General features: G+C 47.2%; 2 protein-coding genes and 1 long non-coding RNA gene across 7 annotated transcripts in view; 1 reads left to right on the top strand and 2 right to left on the bottom strand.

The window, feature by feature from the left end:
* Nucleotides 1–12,245, bottom strand: part of TNFAIP1 (TNF alpha induced protein 1) — a 36,067-nt gene extending 23,822 nt beyond the window's left edge. The window contains exons 1-4 of one of the 3 annotated variants that reach the window (XM_055001176.1): nt 12,112–12,245; nt 4,599–4,697; nt 3,609–3,962; nt 1,193–1,362 (exon numbers count right to left, since the gene is read on the bottom strand). In XM_055001176.1, the coding sequence (XP_054857151.1) occupies nt 1,193–1,362; nt 3,609–3,822 (384 nt within the window). In that variant the 5' untranslated portion in view covers nt 3,823–3,962; nt 4,599–4,697; nt 12,112–12,245. Of the gene's footprint in view, nt 1–1,192; nt 1,363–3,608; nt 3,963–4,598; nt 4,698–10,512; nt 11,340–12,111 lie in introns of those variants that run through there. The other 2 variants (XM_055001177.1, XM_055001178.1) reach the window with 2 other exon arrangements.
* Nucleotides 12,246–12,604: 359 nt separating this feature from the next.
* IFT20 (intraflagellar transport 20) lies at nt 12,605–18,486 on the top strand. 3 transcript variants are annotated; one of them, XM_055001245.1, is made up of 5 exons: nt 12,605–12,776; nt 14,880–15,039; nt 16,469–16,554; nt 17,412–17,515; nt 18,063–18,486. In XM_055001245.1, the coding sequence occupies exons 2-5, from the start codon at nt 14,913–14,915 to the stop codon at nt 18,142–18,144; spliced, it is 399 nt and encodes a 132-aa protein (XP_054857220.1). In that variant the 5' UTR covers nt 12,605–12,776; nt 14,880–14,912; the 3' UTR covers nt 18,145–18,486. The 3 variants fall into 3 exon arrangements, with proteins under 3 accessions (XP_054857220.1, XP_054857221.1, XP_054857219.1); XM_055001246.1 differs by having other exon boundaries at nt 13,471–15,039; XM_055001244.1 differs by lacking the exon at nt 12,605–12,776 and adding an exon at nt 12,809–13,658.
* On the bottom strand, nt 18,289–22,878 carry LOC129344526 (uncharacterized). Its single transcript, XR_008598402.1, has 2 exons — nt 22,709–22,878; nt 18,289–18,691 (listed from the first exon to the last, which is right to left on the bottom strand). It is a non-coding gene; the product is annotated as an uncharacterized LOC129344526 (long non-coding RNA).
* Nucleotides 22,879–24,033: the final 1,155 nt, after the last annotated feature.

The raw sequence follows: 24,033 nt of genomic DNA, 5'->3' as shown, positions 1-24,033 counted from the left end.
CCGTATACCACGGGGCTCAGCGGTTTCAGGGGCAAAGAGGGCAACGGGGTGCGATTTCATTGATGGCTTCAGAGAGCCGGAGTTGCCAGTCCTCCACCAGCTCATCCAACAAACTACCATGGAACATTGGTTCCCGCAGGGCATTCGGGAAGCCAGTCGGATCCATAAGTCTGCAAGCGAGCATAAATTTGCTCACCACCCTTGTGGGGGTGGCAGCATATCCAACTGAGCCTTCAAAACCAAGTGGTCTGACCATGGCACCGGCTCTATTGTATCCAGAACCACATCCAACCCCGCCCCAAAGATCAAATCCAGGGTGTGGCCTGCTTTATGTGTAGGGGCCGATACAAACTGGGAAAGTCCTAGTGCTGCCATGGCTGACACCAGGTCCTCAGCCTGAACTGAGGCATCATCGTCAACGTGGACATTGAAGTCCCCCAGCACAATCAGCCTGGGGCACTCCAAGCCCCCCCCCCGCCACTACCCCCAACAGGCACAACAGGGTATCTGTTGGTGCGCTGGGCAGTTGCACACCAAGCAGATAGCCAAACTTTCCTCGGCACGCCACACTAGTCCCACACAGTCAATGCCAGAGATCTCAGGGACAGGGAGCGGCTTGAAGGAGAAAGCCTCTTGAGTAAGGATTGCCACCCCTCCCCCCCCACCTCCCGTTCGGGACTGACGGAGGACCGAGTTCTCCCAAGGCGACCATTTCACCCTCCCTCACCCAGGTCTTGGTCACGCATACCAGGTCCACATTTGCCACTGCAAAAGTATCTTGCAGGGTTTGGGTCTTATTATTTATGGACCTGGCATTGCACAACATCAGTGTCAAAGGGGGTGTGTGTGTTAATTTCGTAGCTCCAACCCCTGCGTGACTTGGGATGGGACGTAGGTTAGAAAGGCACTGAGCCTCCCCATATGTCCGTGACTTTCTCAAGATGGGCCAAAGAGCCCTATCGGATCAGGTCCAGGGTTCCCCTACCCCAGCGGCCTTTTTGCTAGAGTGGCAAACATGCGCCCTTTCCAATGAGCAGGGCAGGGTGGCTCTCGACTACCCACCACCACCACCACCGTGTGCCACCATCGGGCCTTCTAACCGTGCATGCTGGAGGGGTGAGAGAAGAAAGGCTCGTATTCCCGTTTTCAAAGCAGAGCCCCCTCCTCCCCCCTGTGGCTGGCTTGCGCTCACCTGCAGGGCAGTCTGGCACAGGTCAACTAGCCCCTGGATGAGGTAATATTTGGCTTCTGCCATCAGTTCTTTGATCTCCTGCCGGTTTGGGGGCAGCGCAACCACGTTGTCACGGAGGTAACTGAGAATGGTTCCAAAGTGCTTCCCGCAACGATCAATGAGAATCCAGCCTGGCGGACGAACAGAAGACACAATACTTTAATCGGACTTGGTGTACCGCTTACAAGCTTGGGATTTTTACTGGAAAGGACTTACAGCTGGCAAAAATGTGTTCAGGGTGAAAATTCCTGTTTGTTCACAGCACAACAGTCTGCAAATGCTACGTAAGACCCCATAATCTCTGCGGCTGACCCAAGAGGCAGGAAACAGTTTCAGCTGTGAAATCCCTGCTCATAACAGCTTTTCTACCAAGCAAAACCCTGTGAGGAAAATTAGCCCTGAAGACGTAGCGCTGGAGAATGAACAGGGAGCGGTGCTTCTGCGGGGGAGAGGGGGTGGCCAAAGGCTTCACAGAGAATGGTGGGTTTCCAGGAGGGCCTGGAAGGAGGAGAGAGGGGAATGCCTGGGTGGGGTTTTGCAGTCCCGTAAAAGGAGAAGCACTGTGACCCAGGAGCAGGCGGAGGTCCTGCCACTACGCCTTACCGGCTCTCAGCTCTCCTAAACAGAGGGGCGGGAGCAGAGGGACTCAGCCAAGGGGTGGTTCCAATCTGCCACCCCGGCTATTGCAACTATAGGGGTACTTGCCAGCAGGAAAGGAAGGAATCCTCTCCCGTGTTTCCTTTTTGTCTTGATTCAGTACAGCCTCTTTTTGGATGGGACAGGGGCAGTGATTCAATGCTAGGACATCTCCTTTGCATGCAGAAGGTCCCATGTTCAACCTCTGCATCTCCAATTAAAGACGGTCGCAGCTTGCAGGCGTTGGGGAAGAGCCTTTTTCTGCCAGAGACTCTGGGCAGCCCCTGCCAGTCAGTAGAGACAGAACTCAGATGGGCTGACAAGTCTGACTCAGTATTAGCAGGTTTCATAGGTTCGTTTACACATATTGTAACGGCTCAGTGGCAGAGCATGTGCTCTGCATGCGGAAGGCTCCAGGTTCAATACCCAGCATCTCCTGTCAAAGAGATATCAGGGTTCTGGAAAAATTGTTCCCGCCCAGCTGCCAGTCAGAGCAGACAATTCTGGGCCCAGGGACACAAAGGCCTGACTCAGTAGAAGACAGATTTGTTTATTTAGCATAGTGGTTAGGCTGCAAATCAGCACTCTGCTGGTTCGAATCCCACTACTGCCATCAGCTCAGAAGGTGGCCTTGGTAAGCCACTCCTCTTACCCCCAGTTGTATTATGGGGATAGTAACAGCTGCTCTGAGTGGGGCAGGAATCTGTCCAGAAGAGTTGTAACAGGCTCTCTTGCCTGTGTCTGAACTAAGCTTCCACTACTCCAAAGGAAAGATTTCTCTCTTCTTTTGGATAGTGTTCAGCAATTACTTCAAGACCTGTCAAGCAAAATTGTTCTTTGAACCGTTTGCTTATCAGTATTTGTAAAAGGTTCTTTATTGCTTTGCCACTTCTAATCAAAGTACTCAGACACCTGTTAGAGTTTATTTCTTTTATTGAAAATACACTATTTTTAATGAATAAAAATATATGATTATTGGTAAGTCCTACAAAAATAGAACACAGAAAGGCAATCAGAATTAAATTTGATAACATTTCCTAACACTTAAGTTTAAAAATAATCAAAGTTCTTATGAAATGCATTAAGATTTTCATAGCCTACATTGCAAAGATAAGAATCTCACCTAATCTTCATGAGATCTCTTCCAATCAGAACTCTAACTCGTTATCTAGATTAGCATGTTTTATAGGTTATCATATGCAAATATCTAAGATCTTTTCACGTAATAGCATAAGCAAACTAGGATTGGTTTAATGCTTCATTGAATATTCTTAATTTGTATTGTATAACCTTCTAATTAGCCAAAAAATGACGTTATAGCTAACTTGCAAAACAAAGCCATAAATCCGTGAGAAATGACAGGAAGAGTTAAGATACTAGATCAGTCTCTGATAAAGAAACATTAATCTAGATGGAGTCCACTATTTTTAATTAGCTGTCAAAAGATTAAAGCGCACGTTTTGGTTACCTAACACTCTAAAAAAAATGCATAGACAGTTCATGAAAAGTTTAAAAGTTCACCCAGAATACAAGCCATTACTATGTATTAGCTTAGTATTGGTTAGTATAATGTGTTTTAATCTATGTTATTGCAACAAACTGGTATATAAGCACAATTATTATCATTTACAACTTTCATTTTGTTTGCTGCCTTGAGTGCACAATTGCAAAGGCAAGATGTGTTTCACATGTGGAGGGAGGGCAGAAATACACCCAAAATGTTTGCCAGCTTGGCAGTTACCTTCCTTGTCTGAGAGGACCTCCATCCGGCCGCTGAACATGGCCTTCAGCATGGTATCGTGCCGTGTCAGCACCTGCACCGTAGTGTAGTACAAGGAGCCACCGACATTGAGGCGCACATATTTGTTGCCTGGACCGCCCCCTTTGAAGCTGCAGCTCTTGGGCTTGGCTCCCGGCGTGGGGCAGGCGGTGGTCAGGCAGGTGTCCCCAGACATCTCCTTCTGCAGGTAGATGACAACTCTGCAGAGGGTGGGCTTGACTGACTCCGCCGTGGTTGGGGGCAAGTCACAAGGGTGGGGTCACCAGCTGGGCGAGGGTGCCGACAAGATCCTTGTACGCTGCTGGTCCCTGGTGGCTAAAACAAGGCAAACTGTTTACAAACAGAGCAGGCCCACCGGGCCAGACCCCAACCCCGTCTATCCCAGCAGCCAGCTCCGCACAGTGGCTAACCAGGTGATTCCCAACAGGGATGTGGGTTTTCCCAGCAAAAAGTTGGACATTTTTTCCAATGCCTTAAATAGAAGGGGGTTGGACTTAGCGAGAGCCCAAAAACATTCCAAATACTTGCACTGAAATATTTTATTAAGAACACAACTAAATAAAGTGTGCTTTCATTTAGGCAGAAACTGTTTTTACTGGAACACCCCCCATAAAAACTCAAAGACAATATAGCACGTATTCCTCTTACACTATTTAAGATAAAAACCCAAATGGGTAGCTGCGTTCGTCTGTGGCAGCAAAAGTCCAGCAGCGACTCCGTCAAAACTTATTGCCGGATGAGCCTGCCTGAGTCAGACTCAGGACAGCCAGCCCAGCGCTGGCAACCAGCGGGAGGAAGTGGGGGCCAGGGACAAGGAAACTGCCATTGCTCTGACGGTGTGATGCCCTGGTGCATTGCCCCCCGGGTCATGACATCACTTTCGGCTTTGCTCCAGGAGCGATGCCACATCGTTGAAGGTGACAGCCATTTCCCTACCAGCGGACCAGTCACCTGTTTCATCAGAAGTTCACTCCATCCCAGAGAGGAAACTGGGGCACCTTGCGTTCACTGCCAGGCCCCTTGGCATCGCTGGCATGACTCATCAGCTTCCTGTCAGACGGAGGTAAATTCAGAACAACGTGAAAGGCATCCTCTTTTGCTACAGGGTGGCTTTACCAATGAGTCAAGAGCAATTTATTTCTCTCCAGGATCTTCACTAATTACACTTAATAACTTTTATTAGGAGAAAGCTAAACGACAGAAAACAGAGTACAAGCTTTTGAGCTTCTGTGTAAATCTGACTGGTCCTAATGAAAAGTATGACGTCGCCTGCGTGCCTGTTTTGGGATTCTGGACTGACTCGGCTACAACGAACTTGTTACCAATTATGCTTGCGACTGGTTTGGGAAGTGGAAACAAGCTTAGTGGTGCGACTCCTTTCCTCCTCTTAGCCCTGACTGCGCCCTCCAGTTCTGTTCCCAAGAGTCTTTGGCAAATGCTTCCAATGATACAGTGCTCTGCAATATGGATCACAATTCTGGTTTTGCTTTTACTTGTAGTCAGAGATGAAATTAGAATTTAAGGTTTGACTTTGAATTCATAACCTGAGATTTTATTTATTGTTATATATATTCTGGTTTTATCCCCCACCCAACCCCACCAAAACCAAATCATAAGATGTGCATGTACTCTCTCACACAATTCCCAGGGATAATCACCCGAAAAACATGAATTACATATTTGAAACTGCCAGGCTTGCTCAATATCATATTGACACTGGCATCCATTCATTGCCATTCATTTTATGAAACAATGATAAAGCATACATTTTCCACCCTATATCTTTGCTTCCAGGAAACCTAAAAGTGTCTAACTTTTATAAGTAAACATAGCACATTGCTGAGGAAATGCAAGAGCTACGTAAAAGAAATGATGCTTTACAGGAAGAAACATGATCTTCAGAACAAATGAGTAATAACTGCTGTTTGCAGCATTAGATACTAATCACCTAAAAAAATCCTGTTACTAAAAAAGAAAAACAATGGCTTCTCAAGGGATTATTACACTTTTCCAGTCACAACCAAGATGGGACGGGGAATATCTACTGACTGCCTGGTTAATGGAGGGCACCTTTTTAGTTCACCATTCGGCTTCCAACTCTATTGGGCAGTGTGGTGTAGTGGTTAGATGGCCAGACTAAGGGCCAAATGAAAAGTGACAGCTGCCACGGGTCTATTCTTTGAGTTTAATGCAAATAAGGATACTGAACGGTCTGGGATGCAAGTAAAGCCTTTATGACAGGTTATTCAATACAACACAATACTAACATGAAGAAGAAGAAACAAGAGAAAGCACAGAAGATTATGGAAGAGATCAAAAGAAAAGAGGAAGAATTAAAAATTGCTCCTGGTAATAACAAAATGATTCATTAGATAATTCTACAATGGGATCCAGTTTGGTGTAGTGGTTAAGAGCACATGGACTCTTATCTGGAGAGCCAGGTTTGATTCCCCACTCCTCTCTCTCAGAGCTCTCTCGGCTCCACTCACCTCACAGGGTGTTTGCTGTTGTGGGGATAATAATAACATACTTTGTAAACCACTCCGAGTGGGTGTTAAGTTGTCCAGAAGGGCAGTATATAAATTGAATGTTATTGTTGTTGTTGTTGTTGTTGTTATGATGCTAACAATAAGACACAGAAATGAAACTGAACTAAGCTAAACAGAGAAATTTTGAATTGGCAAATAAACCAGGCAAATGATTGGTCTACAAGGTAAGAAAAGAGAGAGAAAAGAAAATAATACATTGAATTTGGGTCTGAAAGAAATTGTTTATAAAAAGATGTATCATTTTATATGTCACCAGAGAAATTAGTTAAACAAATAAGAAAGCTTCGAATAGATGTTGGAAATGTGAACAGCAGGAAGAGACATCGTCTATGGTGGACGTGCAATAAAGCTAAACAAAATTGGATACAAATATATTTAATTATCCAGAAGATTTTAAAGATTAATGTACAAATGAAGCCAGAGGCTTTCCTTTTGGGACTGACAAACAGTTGGAAGTTACACATGGCACACTTTTTTGTATATGATAACAGCAGCGAGAATGTTATATGCTCAAAAATTGAAACCTACAATATTACCAACAGTAGAAGAATGGCTGGAGAAGATGATGGACTATGCCGAGATGGCTAAACTTACATCTTTGATAAGGAAAAAGACTTTAGATAAATATATGGTTACCTGAAACTCCATTATAAACTTTTTGCGAGAGACAGAATGGAATGAATTGGTGATCTGTGCTTTTGAAGATTAGAGGGTAGGGAAAGAATGTTTAGAGAGAAAGAAGAAACATGGTAATTTTGGAGTTAATATATAATATGTATTATTTATATATCTTTTCAGACAGAAAATTGGCATTTATTCCTATTATCTCACAGGGCTATCATGAGGACAAAATGGGGGGAGGGAGAACCAAACACTCTGCCTCAGCTCCTTGGAGGAAGGGCAGAATAAAAGAGGCACTAGAGACAAACAGCTTCACCAGCAAGTGACATCCAACATGGCAGCATTTCATTTATTTCAAATTCTTATGAGCTGAGTTCTCCAAACAGAATGTTCCAAGTGGCATCCAGTAACACCTAAATGAAAAACTCTGCAAAAACCATTGACCATATTAAAAAAAAGTCAACAGCAGCTGAAGAAACCAGCAGCACAGACAACTAATAACAACAGCATTCGATTTACATACCGCCCTTCAGGACAACACCCACTAGGAGTGGTTTATAAAGTGTGTCATTATTATCCCCACAACAATCACCCTGTGAGGTAGGTGGGGCTGAGAGAGCTGTGACTGACCCAAGGTCACCCAGCTGGCTTCAGGTGGAGAAGTGGGGAATCAAACCCGGTTCTCCAGATTAGAGTCTCGTGCTCTTAACCACTACACCAAACTAACTCGGGGAGAGTGGCTAATCAAATTCAACAGCATGATAAACAGCATAGGTCAAACTGCACAATTTGCAAAAGGCCCAAGCAAATACAGAGGGCTTGGACCCAAGATGTGACACACTTGGATGAAAGGCTGCAGGAACAGTGTTCCACAGTCAAGGTGCCACTACTGAAAAGGCTCCACCTCTTCCCTCCACCTGTTGGAGTTCCCAGAGCAAGGGCCCCTGGCACCTTAGGTACCAATCAAAACTCAGCAGGCAAGTCGATGCAAGAGAAGACAGTTCTGCAGTTTCCCTGGGCCTTGGCTGCTTAGGGCTTTATAAATCTGAGTCCCAGCACTTGGATCTGTGCCTGGAAACTAACTGGCATCCTGTTTTGTTCTTTTAAAGTGGGCAGAATATGCTCTTTACATCCCACACCAGTTGGCAAGCTTGTTGCCACATTTGCACAAGAGCCACTGGCAAAATCCAACTGCTCTTTGGAGGAGGCAAAGTTATTCAGTGTCTCACTGCCATCACCAAACAGCAACAGGAACTCAGGGGGCCCTCGGCCCTCCAGGATGACGTGATGGGCCTGACTCAGACTATCCCACATAATAGAAGCACTTCCTCCGCTTCCCCCTCATCTGGAGTGGACACTTTGTGTGCACACTTTGTGTTAGGTTTTCAAGTGGAAACACCCATTGCCTCAGCAGAGTTTGTATTTCCAACAGTGCAGCACTGATAACCTAACCTGGCATGCAGAAGGTATTCTGGAAAAGACCTGTGCAGCCTGCCAGTGGAAAGAGCTACGAACAGGGGTCCCCTCCACCTGTAGAGGATGAGCAACACAAAGCAGTGGTTCTAGCCAATTTACCTTACACCTCACCAATTAGTCTAAGAACCCAGCTGCCCCCATGATAGAAACATAAAGCCCACTTATGTTTACAGCAACCTTTAGGACATAAAAAGGTTACTACTAGCATGCCAGAAGATCACAGATGAATAATCCATGACAGGTCCTTGACTGAGGGATTGAGGGAGACTGAATTCTCAGAATTGTTATAAGAACCCTGCATCCCATGGGATAAAGAACCTGTTCCATTTGTGGCATTTATTTCACAACAGGAGTAGTACCACTGAAAGCTCGTACAGTACAGTGGTTCATGTACCAGAGTTGTTAGTGTACCAGCAGGTGGGTGCTAGGAACCCAACCAACCACGAAATGGGCTCGAAACCATGAACTCAATGTAAATAGGTAGCAGCAGTGAAAGGCAATTTTCCTGTCTGGAATTTTTAGAAAAGACTAAACACAGAAGGCCAGGATTGCAATGCTTGATCCTAAAACCGATGCTGGGACCACATTTGGATCACTGAATAGAGTTCTGGCTACTACATCTTAAAAACAGATATTGCAGAACAGGGTAGTATGAGAACCTTCATGGAGCTGGGTCCCCTTCCCTATGAAAATAAGAATCCGAGCCTTTTTGGTTTAGGGGGGAAAAGATGAAAAGGGGACTTAACAGAAGTCTGTGCAGTTGTTTATGCAGGTTGTAGAGAAAGATAATTATTTTCTTCTTGCCCCCTTATACTCAAACTTAGAGCGACCCTTCTCAATCAGTGGGCCACACATTCCGGACAAACAAGAGAAATCTCTTTTTCACGGTCTTGCACTGATCTACAGAGTCTGTTATCACAAGATTCAGTAACCGACTTAGATGACATTAAAAGGTGACGAGACACAATCACACAGGATATGTCCATCTGAAAGCCGACGTGCTGTAACAGCTAAATGGAACCTCCAGGATCAGAGGCAGTCAACCGCTGAATGCAAGCAACAGAGGAGGGCTGCGTCCTTCACGCCAGAAGCATCAGGCCATTAAGTGTCAGAAACCAAGGGGAGGGGCAAGAAACGGGCCGTGTGTCCACCAGCAGGGCTCCCCTTCCATTCTGTCCCCTTGATCTGCCCCCAAGGCTGTCATCAGGAGAAAAGGATCCTGCGTGTTAAATAGGTCAAACTACTAAGTATCAAGACACTAGCGTACTCCAATATCTCGAACTCAGGGCAGAATGCATGAGGAATGGACCTTGACAGTAGGCCTCAAAGGAACCATGTGATGGCTGCAGTGAGAGGGGAATACGAAAAGACTGAGCGGAAAAGCTGGTAGAATCCAATCCAGTATCCGTAGCGGTTTTAACTATGCCATTATGGAAGGCAAAGAAGGGTGAAACAAACAAACGCCCACGCACCCAGTCTGGAAGTAATACTTCAACCATTCAAAGAAAGGGACTAAGAAAATCTCAAAAGTTTTATAAAGGTCTCTTAGCTGGTCACCTGGAGGCAACGAATTACTAGCCACAGGTGACCAAGGAAGCAGGTTCAAGAGCATTTAGAATTCTGACAGGGAAGCTGCTTTGGCAAGGATGGCTAGAAACAAAGCTGCTAAAGGAGACCCCTTCCTTTGACTCTGAGGCTACCTTGTCCCATCACTGACTGTACCAGTGAAGACTCTGCCCATATGATCCCAGGTAAGGGCAGGCCTCTGGTTGTTCCCATGACAGCACAGACTCCAAGACACGATGCTGCCAGGCTCCGGGGGGGGGGGGGGGGGCAAAACCCACAGCTATGCCAGGAACAGAGCTACCTGGGTGCCTCTTGCCCGCACCACCATCCTGCCCACAGAGAACCAGCTCTACACCAGACATCATGAAACGATCTTCAAAATGTCGCTGCACGTCAGGGCTAAACCCTTCATTACTGTAATTAGCATAATAATTGTGTTGATTTACAATGCTCTTCCTGTCTTGTAACAAGATTACATTGAACAAACTATTTGAGGGCTCCAGCTAAGCATGCAGTGGTTAACTGCTCAAGCAACCACTGCAAGAGCACCTGTGCACTTCAGCACGCATGAGCCCCCCCCCACACACACACGCAGCACCCTGGGGGGGCAAGTTCACAATCCCAGCACTGCTGCTGCTACGAATTCAATTTACCTGGCTAGCTCCAGATACTGTCTGTGCTCTGCCACTGTATGGACATTTAGCCATTTCTCTGTTCTGCAGCCTGCTGCTTGAGCCATGAGCCAGCTACCAAAATCGTGACAGAGCCGTAGAAAGACAATGGACGTTATTCACTCCTGAAGCACAGCAAGTCCGGACCTGAACCATACCTTGTTGGAGTTCACTCAGGAGTTTCCATGTAGACTCCACAACCTCACTGAGGAGGCGAGAGGCATCCAAAGAAGATGACCCCGACTCTTCTGTAAGGTGAACTTGCCCAGGACATCATAAGACCTCCTTCCATCCCACCTGCCAATGTCTTTCATTATCTCCCCAGTACTCATTATAGGTTCAACCCACATATTTATTTGCCCCAGTAGCACAGCCCAGTTGCTGGCCATTAGCACCACAGGCCCCAGCAGGGTCTTTGCTGGACTCCACAGCAACTCCAGTGGCAGCCGTGCACACTTTTTTTTAACATACACAGAAATTTTTTTACAAGCACTCAAAGCTGCTTATGTACACAACAAAAATGTATACCTGGACACAGGCCACGTTTAAACACAGGCACTGGGATGCAGCAAGCGGCTGGTCTGCATCAGGCAGCACCTATTTGCTGTGCAAAAGGCACGAAGCCCTCTTAATACTCATCCCATTCCCCTCCCAGCTATATGAACAGTCCATCCAGCTAGGGTTGCCAGCCTCCAGGTAGTGGCTGGAGATCTCCCGGAATTACAACTGGTCTCCAGGCCACAGAGATCAGTTCACCTGGAGAAAAGGGCTACTTTGGGCGGTGGACTCTCTGGAATTATGCCATGCCAAGGTCCTTTCCCTCCCCAAACCCCACTTTCTCCAGGTTTCTCCCGGTTTCACCCTCCAGATCTCCAGGCATTTCCCCACTTGGAGCTGGCAACCCTACATCCAGCTCAAGGTCCAGTCTCTCGTCGTGGCCAGGCGCCACAGGCCCAGAAGCCAAAGGCGGCCCCGGACGCTGAGAGGAAGCCTGCCTTGGGCCAGGGAGGCTCCATTCAGTCCCTGCCGAGAACAGCCGCCCAGGGCCCGCCTGCCTGGAACTGGTCTCACCCCGTTTTCAAGGCCCCTCCACGAGCGGCCCTCAAAGCCTCCTGGGGCCGCGGATCCCCCTTTCCCTGCCCAGGCTCTCCGCCACCCGCCCGCCAACCAGCGGTGCTCTCTCCGGCAGGGCCCCCGCAGGCACGCGTCCTGATCTGCCCCGCCTCGGCAGGGCAGAAATCCACCAGGGGCAGCTTTGGGCTGGGGGAGGCTTCACCGGTGGCATTTCCTCCTCCCAAAGGAACCTTGGCAGAAACGGGGAGGGGAGAGCCGCAGCCCCACCGCCCGCCATCCCGCCCCCAACCCTCTTCCCTGGCTCTCCTAGAAGGGCTTGAGTGTGGGGGGGGGGGAGCAGCCGTCCAACAGGTAGAGTCCCCAGCATACCACCAGGGAAGCCACACCGGAAGGACTTTTACTTGCTCGTCCAAACGGGGAGGAACCCCGCCCCCCCCCCGCCTCTCTCTCCCCGTTGCTGATCGGCTCCTGCCCCCCCTCCTCATCTGCCCGCCCCTCGCTACTGACCTACACGGCGGGGCCTCATCCGGCGCCACGCTCGACCCCCTCGCCGTCCAGCACCGGCTCCGAGCGAAGCGGCGGGCGCGCCCAGGCTCGCCTCACTCGTCGGCCGGCTGCCACAGGCGGCCCTCTCCGGCCAGGCGCCCCGCCTCGAGACTACATTTCCCAGCACGCCAGAGCCCTCTCCCCCTCGCCAGGCAAAGCATCCGAAGCCAGAGCGACCGAGCAACGAGATTTGGGCGGATCCCGCCGGGCAAAACGGCGCTCGCGAGTCAAAGGGAAAAGGAGATCTCGCGATCTCATACTAGGAGCCCGGATCTCGGCCTCCATTTTGAGGGTTGCCTGGCAACTGGAGTACATAGGCCGAAAGGCTGGCCAGAGGGCGGGGAGTACGAGAGAGAGGCAACCGGAAGGGGCTCAGGGGCGCGCGCGACGCAGCGACGTGGCCGGGGAGGAAGAAAGAGAGGAGGGTTGGGCGGGTCCTCCTTTCCTGTTCAGCTACAGCGGCAAAACATCCCCTCATCGCCACCGGCTACGGAAACTCCCACAATGCACAGCGAACCAGCCCGCCCCCTCCCCCGGGCGCTTCCTGCTGTGGGCGGGGCGGCGGCTGTCGCCGTGGCAGCGGAAGGCCGCTCGGGAGGGGCGGGGATGCCGGCGCGAGCGGGCAGGTAAGTAGGAGGGATGGAGCCTCCGCGCCCAGCCGCAGTCTACCTCCGAATGCCAGAGGCGGGGGCGGGACCTGAGCCGAGAGTCAGAGCCCCGCTCTTCAGGTGTTTTTGGCCTCGAAGCTCAAATCCTGGCGGTCTCTTGCAGCCCAGCCGCTAAAACGGGGAGGGGGCCGCCTTCCTCCCGGCTGGGGGGCTTCCAGGAGGACGGACAGCCTCTGCTGGAAATGGGGCGCTGGCTCTGCGGCATTCGTTTGGATCTCTTCTGGACTTAGGGTTACCAACTCTGGGTTGGGAAATTCCTGGAGATATGGGGAGTGGATCCTTAGTGGGGTATAATGCCATAGATTCCATCCTCCAAAGCAGCCGAGTCTCCCGGGGGAACTGAGCTCTGTCCTCTGGAGAAGAGTTGTAATTCTGGGAGATCTCCAGGCCCTACCTGGAGGCTGGCAACCGTACTGTGGAACCCAGTACGATCACCTCAAAGGTTAACAAGCATGTTTCAGCCTAAACTTTGGGGAGTCAGAGCTCCCTTCTTCAGAGGCACAGGAGGGAAATCCATCAAGTCAGTTTACATATGCAACTGAAAGGGGTTATTTGTATTTATACTCTGATGCCTCTGATGAAGCCATGAAAGCTTTTGCTGGAATAAATGTCTCTAAAGTGCCACTGAACTCCTGGCTTTATTTTGCTGCAGTACACATAATACAACTGCTCCCCTGGAGTCCTTTCCATACAGGGAAGCAGTCTGTCTCTGAGCCTTAGGTGCTGAAGACCTACTACAGAGGACGGGAGTCTGCCTTTGTGCCCTGCTTGTGGACTTTCCTGGAGGCATCTGAGTGGTCGTTATGGAAAACGATGATGCTGGGCCAGCTGGACCTTTTGGTCAGATCTGCATAAAAAAATATTTATTGTATTCTTCTTTGCCCAATGCAATCTATCCCTGAAAATTAGGGGTCGAGGGACAAATAACCAGAGGAGAGCCACTGCCTTCCTGGCTAGTGGGTGTTGTTGAAAACAGGACTGGGTTTTTAGTCCTATGGTGTAATCCTGCAAATCCTATTCGTAACTGGCCACACTGAATGCAAGACCAGGTGGATCTTTGGTCCAGTCTGGCATGGAAGTAGTTTCTTTCTTAGAAAGCATTTAGATCATTCTGTTTCTGTTGAACCTATTAACAGTCATAAACTTAGAATAAAACTTCCATGTGCAGAGGGGACACACGTCTCAGCATTGTGTGTATGCAGGAACACTGTTTCTTTAAAAGCCCTGTATGCATTTTTATGCATTCCCTGCAAATAGTAATTAAACCTCCATACTAGATTTACTAGCATATTATACTAGTTAACTTGGCTCCACATTTTCCCCTCTGCAATGAGGGGGAAAAGTGGAGCCAAATTAACTAGTGTAATATGCTACCATATAATGAAAACTCAGTGTTAAATTTTACTCATACTAATTGATTAAAATGAACCTAGGACATTGTATATCTGATGAAATACACCATCTTTTGCTACAATGCATTTCTTAGGGTAGCACTGGTCTCTTTACTGTTTTCATTCTGCATCCATTACGACGTTTTATCCCATCCTTCCTCCAAGGCGTTCAGGGCAGGATACAGCCACCCCAGCTTCCCATCAACCCTGTTAGGTAGGTTAGGCTGAGAGACAGTGAGTGGTCCAAGGTCACCCCATCAGCATCATAGCTGAAGCAAGAATTTGAACCCAGGTTTTGCCTAGTCTTTACCAGTACATGACACTGGTTCAGTTATGCTTAACAGCCAGCATGCAGTAGTTGATCCAGCACTGGAGAAACCAAATTCAAATTCCCGTTCAACCAAGCATGGCTTTCAGCCATTTATTCTCTCAGCTTAACCTGCCCCACAGAGTTGTCATGAAGGCAAAATGCTGAGGGGGAGCCATATAAAGCCATCATGAACTCCTTGAAGAACACATAGCATTAAAATGTTTTTTAAAATCCCTCTTATTATGCATACTACCAACTGAACTGGATTGGTTTTTTTCATGGAGCAGCAGTGCAGGGCTCCGTCTACCTTGTCTCCATTTTGCCCTGCCCTGTATATGAATTGTCATTTTTTATTTCTAGTTCTTTTGCACAGGCATCTGAAAATACTCCACTATGGCTAAAGGCATTCTGGGAGAAGCTGGTCTCCATTTTGATGAGCTGAATAAACTGAGGGTTTTGGACCCAGAGGTGTCTCAGCAAACAGTCGAACTGAAAGACGAATGCAAAGCCTTTGTGGACAGTAAGTTCTGGATCTTAACCTGTGTCTGTCTTGCTTCATGACCACAAAAGCAGTCATATTGGATCAAGGCAGCAGTCTCCCTCGTCCAGTGTCCTGGTTCCCACAGGGGCTGATCAGTTGCCCCCTGGAAGGTCCAGAAGCAGGCATGGAGGCCTCTGAACTGCTCCTCAGTTCAATGAAACCTTCATATCCCGAGGCTGTGTACCTCTGGGCACCACTTGCTGTCACAGTTAATAAGCGTTGGTAGGCTTATCCTTCACAAATGTGTTTAATCCCCATTTAAAGCCACCTAAGCGAATGACCTTTGCTGGGTTATGCATTAATTAAAATTGTCCGCATAAAGTACGCATCAGGTGAAGAAACCAATTGGGAGCTCATTCAGGGCAGAAAGGCAAAAGAATTTTACATGCTGCATAATTACCTTGTGAGAGTTTGTGGTCGTAACATGAAGCAGAGTGAAAAGGAGACTAGGCAAATTTGTGAGAGAGAAAACTATTGACAAAAATTACATTATTTCCACACTGACTTTTACTGCACGTTTCCTTATCTCAAAGGGCATCTTGGGGCAGGGCAGGAGCATTCCACATGATTTTGCCAGGAATTCATCAACCTTTTGGTTCCATCCCCCCCGCCCCCGCCACCCTCTCAGTGCAATCTTTCCCCAAACCGACTTGAGTGCTATGATTTTTGTAGAAAGATTGTGCTCAAATCATGTTCGGTTACTGTGTGGACAGGAAGATGCAGATTTCCACCCCCACATCTACCACCACTTGCCCTCCAGCTCACCATCTCCCATCTCCACCTGGCACCAGCCCACATTCTACTGACTTTTTTTAAAAAAAAAAACAGGAGTTGGTATAGTGGCATTGCACAATAGCAATGTGCCGACTACCAGTGTTATTTTTAAAGTCAGGAAAAGGCACTTCAGAGATGAATAAGGAGGCAGAAGGTGGGCACAGAGACCACCTAGCGGAGCTTTCGCTGCTGTTGTGAATGCCTCTGGCACAATGGGGAATTGTCCCTGTGTGGAAGTAGTCTTCATCACAATAGCTCAGGGAAAGCTCCAAGGTCAAGGTTGCTGGGGTGGGGGTGGGGGAGGCTATTGCCTCCGTGCCGCCTGCTTACGAGCTTCCCCAGGGGCATCGGCCTGCTTATTGTGAGAAACAGGATACTGGACTGGGTGGACTTTTGGTCTTTCCAAGCAGGGCTGGTCTGTTCTTATGATCAATTGGAAAAACCCAGAGAGAGGCAGAGCACCTCTTTTGCATCCAGGAGGTAATAAGAACAGAAGGTCCCCAGTTCGATCCTGGCACCTCCAGTGGAAAGATCTCTGGCAGCAGAGATGTGGAAAGGCCTTTCTTTGATTGTGGCCGTTGGAATAAACTAGGCTGCGCAGGATATAAACGTCATTTTCTGCTTCCTTTTACAGAAATAGCAGAATTTAAAAAAAATGTGAGCAACTTCATTGAACTGGTCGATCAGCAAGCAAAAGCAGCTGAGAACGAGAAGATTAAGGTAACCAGCGCTTACCATCCACACTCCTGTCTGGCTGTGGAGAACTGCAGGGGGAATTTCCTGGATGGGAAACACTACCAGATCTCAAGAGCATGTCCTGTTGCTAAAGATCAGCTGATCACTGGCTCTGGAATCTACTTGAACCAACCATGTTAGCTGCTCTCAGCTCCTTGGGACAAGAGCAAGATATACGAGGCTTCAAGAATTTGTAGGGCTGCAATGGGTAGTCAGTTCCTGAGTTAAGTATCTGTTAACAGTTAAAAAGGTGCCCCCTAGAACTGGGCAGCAGATTTAATCACTAGGAATCTTTGTCTCTTTAGTGCATTTCTATCTTACCCTTTGTCGAAGGAGCTCAGAGTGGTATGCCTGGTTTTCCCTTCCTCCTCCTCAGAGATGGGCTAGTCCCTCACTGAGGCTCCCAACAATATGGAGACATTGTTTCAGTTGTTAGCTAGTTCTGGTCCATTTTGTGGGTGGAAGGGCGGGTTAAAAATCTCATTAAATCAAGGAATCATTAAATACAAAACTGGTGCATGCCTCTTCTTAGGAGAGACATACCACTTTCTCCCATGTGTTGAATAGTCTCATCTGAGAGGCCACTGGCTTAGGAGAGATCACCTTTCAAACTCGGCAGAGAATGCCTCTTCTGAAATGAGGCTTTCTCTTCTGCACGCAGTATTTTTTTAAAAGTATTTTTTTCAGAACTATGCAACTATATGCAGATGTAAAGCTTACAGGATTGTCTCTTTAATGTAGTAACAGGCCTAATAATATTGTTACCCGCTTGGGACAATTGCTGTCATGCAATGAAAACAAACGTGCTGAATGCAAGAACCCCACCCCCCCCCTTTCCACAGGCAATAGGGGCCCGAAACTTGCTGAAATCAATCACCAAGCAGAGAGAGGCGCAGCAGCAGCAGCTTCAGGCACTGATAGCCGAGAAGATGACCCAGCTAGAAAGGTAAGGAGGAGCACAAGGGCAAGGAAGGAGAACCTCAAGGTGGTTTTTTTGATCAGAGTCCCGTTTCTGCAGTCCTGAACAGTTCCCCCCCCCTCCAGTTCCGCTGTGCAGAGAGAGCAGAGAGAGCTGGCCGCCACAGGCCGAGGACCTGCTCTCCTGTCACAGCCAGCCTTCCTTACCCTGTCAGGGAAGTGGACGGAGAATCGCAATAGCAGTTTAAGAATCCAAAGCAGCCCCAAAGGTCCCTCTTGACCAGTAGCCCATTTCCAAGAGTGGCCAAGCAGAAGCACCAAGGGGTAAAGCCTCCCCTTAGGGTTGCCCTCCACCACGTGCTATTCAAAAATATGCTGCTTCCAAACGGAGCAGTTCCCTGGAGGCATCATGGCTGATAGCAAATTGAGGGACTTCTCCTCCTTTTTCACATCCATCAGTACACCTGAAATAAATGACAGGTTCCCACTGCACTTATTTAAGTGTATCCCATGCACAGAGTCACTCTCACTCAATGCTGCCTGCTAACCACTCATCCCCCCCCCCCCACTTGCAGGTATCGTGTGGAATATGAAACGCTTTGCAAAACAGAAGTGGACCAGAATGAATTCATCGACCAGTTCATATTCCAGAAATAAAAAGGAATCTCAAACCAGCAGCAATAGACTGAGAAAACTTGAACCATTCCAACCATCTGTTTCCAAAATGAGCAATTTTGCAATGTTCGTAAAATGACCTTATGGTCACAGCTAGAAAGACTGACAAATGTTAGAGCTTCACTATCAAGTTATTTCCGTAGAGACAGGAAGCAGTATTTTATTTTTAAAGAAGATGTTTGATGGTCAGAATTCAAACCATGTTTGGATAGAGCCTGTTATTGCTGCAGTTAATGCTGCTCCCTAATGTTGCGTGGGGGGAGGGGTTTCTTGGAAGTGCAACATAATTCAGTTAAATAAAGAAATAAATTATTGTTTTAGAAATGGCTTGTTTCTTTTCAAATGGCACTTTTGAAAAAGCTCTAATGTCAGTTGTAATTCCTGCTTAGAGGACGTTCCCACAGAGGTGCTTCACAGTTCTTGGTCCAGTTTCCATATTGAGAAAATGTTCTTCTCACACATGATTCCATCCTTTTGCTCTGGAATAATTACCATCTGTCCAGGAACAGAGGCAAAGATTTGTGTGGAACTAAAAGGACAAACATAAACAATGTCAGTATTCTAGATGCAAACTATGCACACTAAAAGAATTATGTTTAATTACTTATTAGACCTTGTGTGCATCCTAAGACTCACAACAACCAGTGTTTGGGCTGTAGAAATGATATGGATTATTAATCTGCACATCAGTTATCAATGTTAATTTGTGTATTTTCAGTTATGCATACAGGCCTACTTCTGTAGCATAGTGGTTAAGTGGTTGGGCTGCAAATCAGCACTCTGCTAGTTTGACTCCTGCTACTATCATGAACTCTGCAGGTGGCCTTGGATAAGCTGCTCCTCTCAGCCCCAGCTCTCCAGCTGTATTGGGATAATAATAACATTGACTTTGTTCACCGAGTGAGACACTAATCTGTCTAGAATAGCAGTTTATTAGTAGTAGTAGTAGTAGTAGTAGTAGTAGTAGTATACGGATTCTTTGTTGGTATCTTCAACTGAATTTTGTTGTTTGGCTTTTACTTATTAAAGGTTGCTGACCCCTGCCAAACACAGATAGTTCAGTTTGACAACTGAGTTACTTTACATCAGCCTTCTCCTTCTTCTTCAACTCCTCAAAGCCAAGGAAAAGGCTGAAGGCTAATATTGTCCCTCTCATTACAAGAGCACTGCTTCTCTCTTTCTGGAGCACAACAATTTCATAGTGAGATACGTGCCTGTGTGAATCCTATTCTCCATGTTTTCAACTCTTACAAACAGAAAATGTCTAGCTGTTGGAAGGGCAGGACTAAACACCCTGAGTGCCATACACTTGAGCAAAACACCCCAACACCCTACTGTAGAGGCCTGATTTGGAATAGGAGAAATAGGCTCGAATAAACACTAGTCCATCTAGGCCGTGGTAGCCATGACGTTTCTCTATTTGAAAGATTCCCTGGTTGCTCCCATTTTCTTCCTCTTTTCTGGTGAATGGATTCTTATGGACCCGTTGACCAGACTGGGACTCAGAGGGAACCAAAGGGATGCCTCCTGCCCTTGCCCAATGAAATAGTGTGCTGGTATGGATGGACCTGGTTTGAAAAGAGGAAGAAAAGTCGTTTGCATGATTAAGAAAATATGTGAAGCATTTGTCTTTTTTGTTTTATCTAATTTTTTTAAAAATATCAAATCAAAACAAGTTCTCACACAAAGCCAATGCAAGATTTAAAAAAAAAATATTCCACAATTTATTGTGTAAACCTGATGGCATCCTGCAGAGCCCTGGTTGGGAAACACTGGTCTAACGCACTCACGTGAACACTCCTGTGTTTGAACATTGCCACCCCAGAGGACATGGCCTGCCATGTCCCACACTGCAGCTCCCGGTGTATATTTTGAACTGCTGATAAACCTATTTTAGGATAGTTTGGCTTTGGGGGAGCCAAAAGATCACCATGTTCCTGGCTTTCCAATTGGAACAGAACAGGCATTTGCAGAGTAAATGAACAAAACATAGAATCATAGGGTTAGAAGGGACCTCTAGGGTCATCTAGTCCAACCCTCTGCACAATGCAGGAAATTCACAACTACCCCCCCTCCTCTGACTGCCCGTGATCCCTGCTCCATGCCCAGAAGATAGCAAAGCACCTCCAGGATCCCTAGCCAAACTGACCTGTGGAAAATTGCTACCTGACCCCAAGGTGGTGATCAGCAGTATCCTGGGCATGTAAGGAGGCCACGAGAACTAAGCACTGATGTAACCCATTCTGCCATCCTCCTCATGAACTGCGCAGGTTCACAGAATCAGCATTGCTGTCAGATGGCCATCTAGCCTCTGCTTAAAAACCTTCAAAGAATGAGAGCCCACCACCTCCCGAGGAAGCCTGTTCCACTGAGGGATCGCTCTATCAGGAAGTTCTTCCTAATTTTTAGCTGAAAGCTCTTTTGATTTAATTTCAAGCTGTTGGTTCTGATCCGACCTTCTGGGGCAGTGGAAAACAACTCTGTGCCATCCTCTATATGACAGCCCTTCAAGTACTTGAAGATGGTTATCCATGTCACCTCTCAGTCATCTTCTCTCCAGGCTAAGCATTCCGAGCTCCTTCAACCTTTCCTCCTAGGACAGCGATGGCAAACCTATGGCACGCATACCACAGCTGGCACGCAGAGCCCTCTCTGTGGGCACACGAGCCAAGTCGCCGGATTGCTAGGTCCAGGGCTCATTTGGAGGGGGAACACCTGGAACAGCGTTCCAGTAGCTCTGAGCAGAGATCACATGGGTTTTGGCCCTGTCCATGTGATTCCTTTTCCTCAAGGCTGCCTCCCTGCTGCTCGTCTCTTTAGCAGCAGGAAGCAGAGGCAGCAGCCAGGCTGCTGGGGCTGGCTTTCTAAAGAAGAGTAAGCTGCTTTGATTTAGCTTGCTTTACTTACATTCCAGACTCCTGAGTGAGTGAGTGAGTGAGTGAGTGAGTGAGTGAGTGAGAGAGAGAGAGAGAGAGAGAGAGAGAGAGAGTGTGCTTGCAAGCCGGGCTGCTGGTGTAAAGAATGGCAAACTGCTTCAATTTAACTTGCTTTACTTTAATTCGTGACTCCTGAGTGAGTGAGTGAGTGAGTGAGTGAGTGAGTGAGTGAGTGAGTGAGTGAGTGAGTGAGTGAGTGAGTGAGAGACAGAGACTGACTGACTGCAAGCCGGGCTGCTGGTGTAAAGAAGGGCAAACTGCTTTGATTTAACATGCTTAACTTTCATTCGTGGCTCCTGAGTGAGAGAGTGAGTGAGTGAGTGTGTGTGTGTGTGTGTGTGACAGAGAGAGAGAGAGAGAGTGAGTATTCAGGTTTAATTGCAGTGTTGGTACTTTGAAATAAGTTGGTTTTGTGTTGCAGTTTGGGCACTCAGGCTCAAAAAGGTTTGCCATCACTGTCCTAGGACTTGGTCTCTAGACCCCTCATCATATTCGTTGCCCTCCTTTGGACACGTTCCAGCTTGTCTATATCCTTCTTAAATTGTGGTGCCCAAAACTGAACACAACACTCTAGGTGAGGTCTAACCAGAGCAGAGCAGAGCGATGCCATCACTTCTCGTGATCTGGACCCCATGCTTCTGTTGATACAGCCCCAAACCGCATTTGCCTTTTTAGCTGCCATATCACGCTGCTGACTCATGTTCAGTGTACGGTCTACTAAGACCCCTAGATCCTTTTTGCACATACTACTGCAAAGACAAGTCTCTCCTATCCTGTAATCATGCATTTGATTTTTCCTTCCTAAATGCAGAAATTTGCATTTATCTCTGTGTTGAAATTCATTTTATTTGTTTTAGCCGTTTTCCAGCCTGTCAAGATCATCCTGTATCCTGACTCCATCTTCGACTGTATTTGTTACCCCTCCCAATTTAGTATCATCTGCAAATTTAATAAGCATTCCCTCTATTCCCTCATCCAAATTATTTATAAAAATGTTGAACAGAATAGGTCCCGGGACTGATCCCTGAGGAACTCCACTTTGTCACTCTTCTCCAAAAGCAGCTTTCACCAGAGTGTAATAATCGGGAGACTGGCCATAGAAACGTGTTCTGTTTTGGAGGTTATGCATACGGGTTTATCAGACGCATTAAATGCCACCCTTTTGAATGCTCCCACACTTTTTAAAAGTTGGCCAGGAATAGAAATCTAGCATCCATGGTGTTTGGTATCCGCACAGAGGGAATAGAAAACTAGCATAGCAAGCAGCAAAAGAATCCTTCATTATTGGCTAGTTTTCTATGGCAGGGAGCGTCCCCTCCCCCAGCTGAGATTTTTAAAAAAAGTTATATACACATCACAGCATTCCACCACTTCATTGTGAGGATTGAGTACAGCAGGCCAGAAGACCTTTTTGAAGAACGTCTCCCTTTTAAGACGCAAATGTAACATCTTTCACAGTACAGGGCAGGAGGGGTGGTCTGTAGCCATAAAGTGATCTCCCACAGAAACACGGATTAGAGAGAGAGTTGGGCAGCTAATCAATCTGAGTTTTCCTAAGTAAGGTGCCAATGTTAGTTTCTTCCCCCCCCCCCACTTTTGGTTGCACTTACCTGTAACTGTTGTTCAAGTGCTCACCAGTGCCGTTCACACATGGGTACTGCGCAGGTGACCACTGGATGAGCATCAGTTACAAGTCGGTGCAGCCATCATCCTGGTTGCACAGCAGTCCCACAGGGAAGGCCAGTGAGCCGACTTACACCCTCTTAGGTGGTGGGCGTGATGCTGTCATTGAAACAGGAGACCATAATTTAGTCTTATCCAATGATGCCGTTTTTGCAGAATCAGTATCTATTATTGTGTAATGTGTGGTGCAAGCAGATGAAGTTTAATGTAGGCAAGTGTAGTGTGACGTACATTGAAACAAAAAATCCCAACTTTATGCTAATGGTATTTGAACTTGCTGAGACGGAGAGGGAAAGAGACCCCTGGGGTGCTTGTGGAACCGTCAAGCTAGTAGGCTGCAGCAGTGAAGAGGAAAAGCCCCTGTGCTGGGGATGATTAGGAGAGCGGCTGGAAATAAAGCAGCCCATATTACAATGCTCCTGTGTAGACCCAGAGCATAGCCTCATTTGGGACAGCAGGAAAGGCTGAAGAGTCTGCCGGGAGGCGGAGGGGGGGGCTGGTTGGTCTCCACGTGTTTTTTTCCTGCCCGTTCTGGCCCCATATTGCTTCAATTTATCTCCTGCATTCCACATGAAGTTTTTTTACCTTTAGTTTTTGCTTTGAATTTTTTGGTTTCCCTCCATTTGCTTCAAGTTTTTTGGGACCACTTTTACTCCTGTCCTTTTTCTGGAAGCTGATTTTGAGTCGTTCTTTTCCTTGCGTCATGTTTTCCCTTGTGCATAATGTTTCTTTTGGTTTCATTTCCATCCACCTCCAACCCATGTTTTACTAACTGGATGTTCCTTCCTTTCCCCCTTCCTGGTATTGTTTTGTTCTTTTTAACTCATCAGTTTCTTTTAGATAGATCAGCCTCCTGTTGTAGTAAGAGGTGCAGCAGGTTCTCTGAATCCCCAGCTTTCATTTTTTTTTAAAAAAGTCTCTAGCCCCTTCCCTTGCAAAGATACGGCCTCCGCCTCCCGGCTTTCAGTCAACCTGGGCAGGGATCGCCAGTTTGGATTGTGGGAACTTAGGTATGGGTGGTGGAGCTGCTCCCCTTTTAGGCTTCCCCACGCAAAGACTTCCGCACATGTTCATTCTCAGTCTTTTTTTTTTTTTAAGACTTCATTCTCAATCTTTCATTGCCAAGACCATGGCGATACAGCCCAGAAAATCCACAACAACCATCGTTCTCCAGCCGTGAAAGCCTTCGACAATATATTTTAACTCAGCCCTTCCATCCATCTATCAGTGTAAGCATCAATCTATCTATGAT

This window comes from Eublepharis macularius, chromosome 17 (assembly GCF_028583425.1).
Source record: "Eublepharis macularius isolate TG4126 chromosome 17, MPM_Emac_v1.0, whole genome shotgun sequence".
Taxonomy (NCBI): Eukaryota; Metazoa; Chordata; class Lepidosauria; order Squamata; family Eublepharidae; genus Eublepharis; species Eublepharis macularius.
The sequence above is the reverse complement of the archived record's forward strand: the minus strand, read 5'-3'. Positions and strand labels throughout refer to the sequence as shown.

Excerpts from the sequence above, each read along its gene's own strand:
- IFT20 (XM_055001245.1), top strand. The coding sequence starts at position 14,913 with ATGGCTAAAGGCATTCTGGGAGAAGCTGGTCTCCATTTTGATGAGCTG. Across the intron at positions 15,040-16,468 it reads ATGCAAAGCCTTTGTGGACA|AAATAGCAGAATTTAAAAAA; the intron begins GTAAGTTCTGGA and ends TTCCTTTTACAG. Across the intron at positions 17,516-18,062 it reads AAGATGACCCAGCTAGAAAG|GTATCGTGTGGAATATGAAA; the intron begins GTAAGGAGGAGC and ends CCCCACTTGCAG.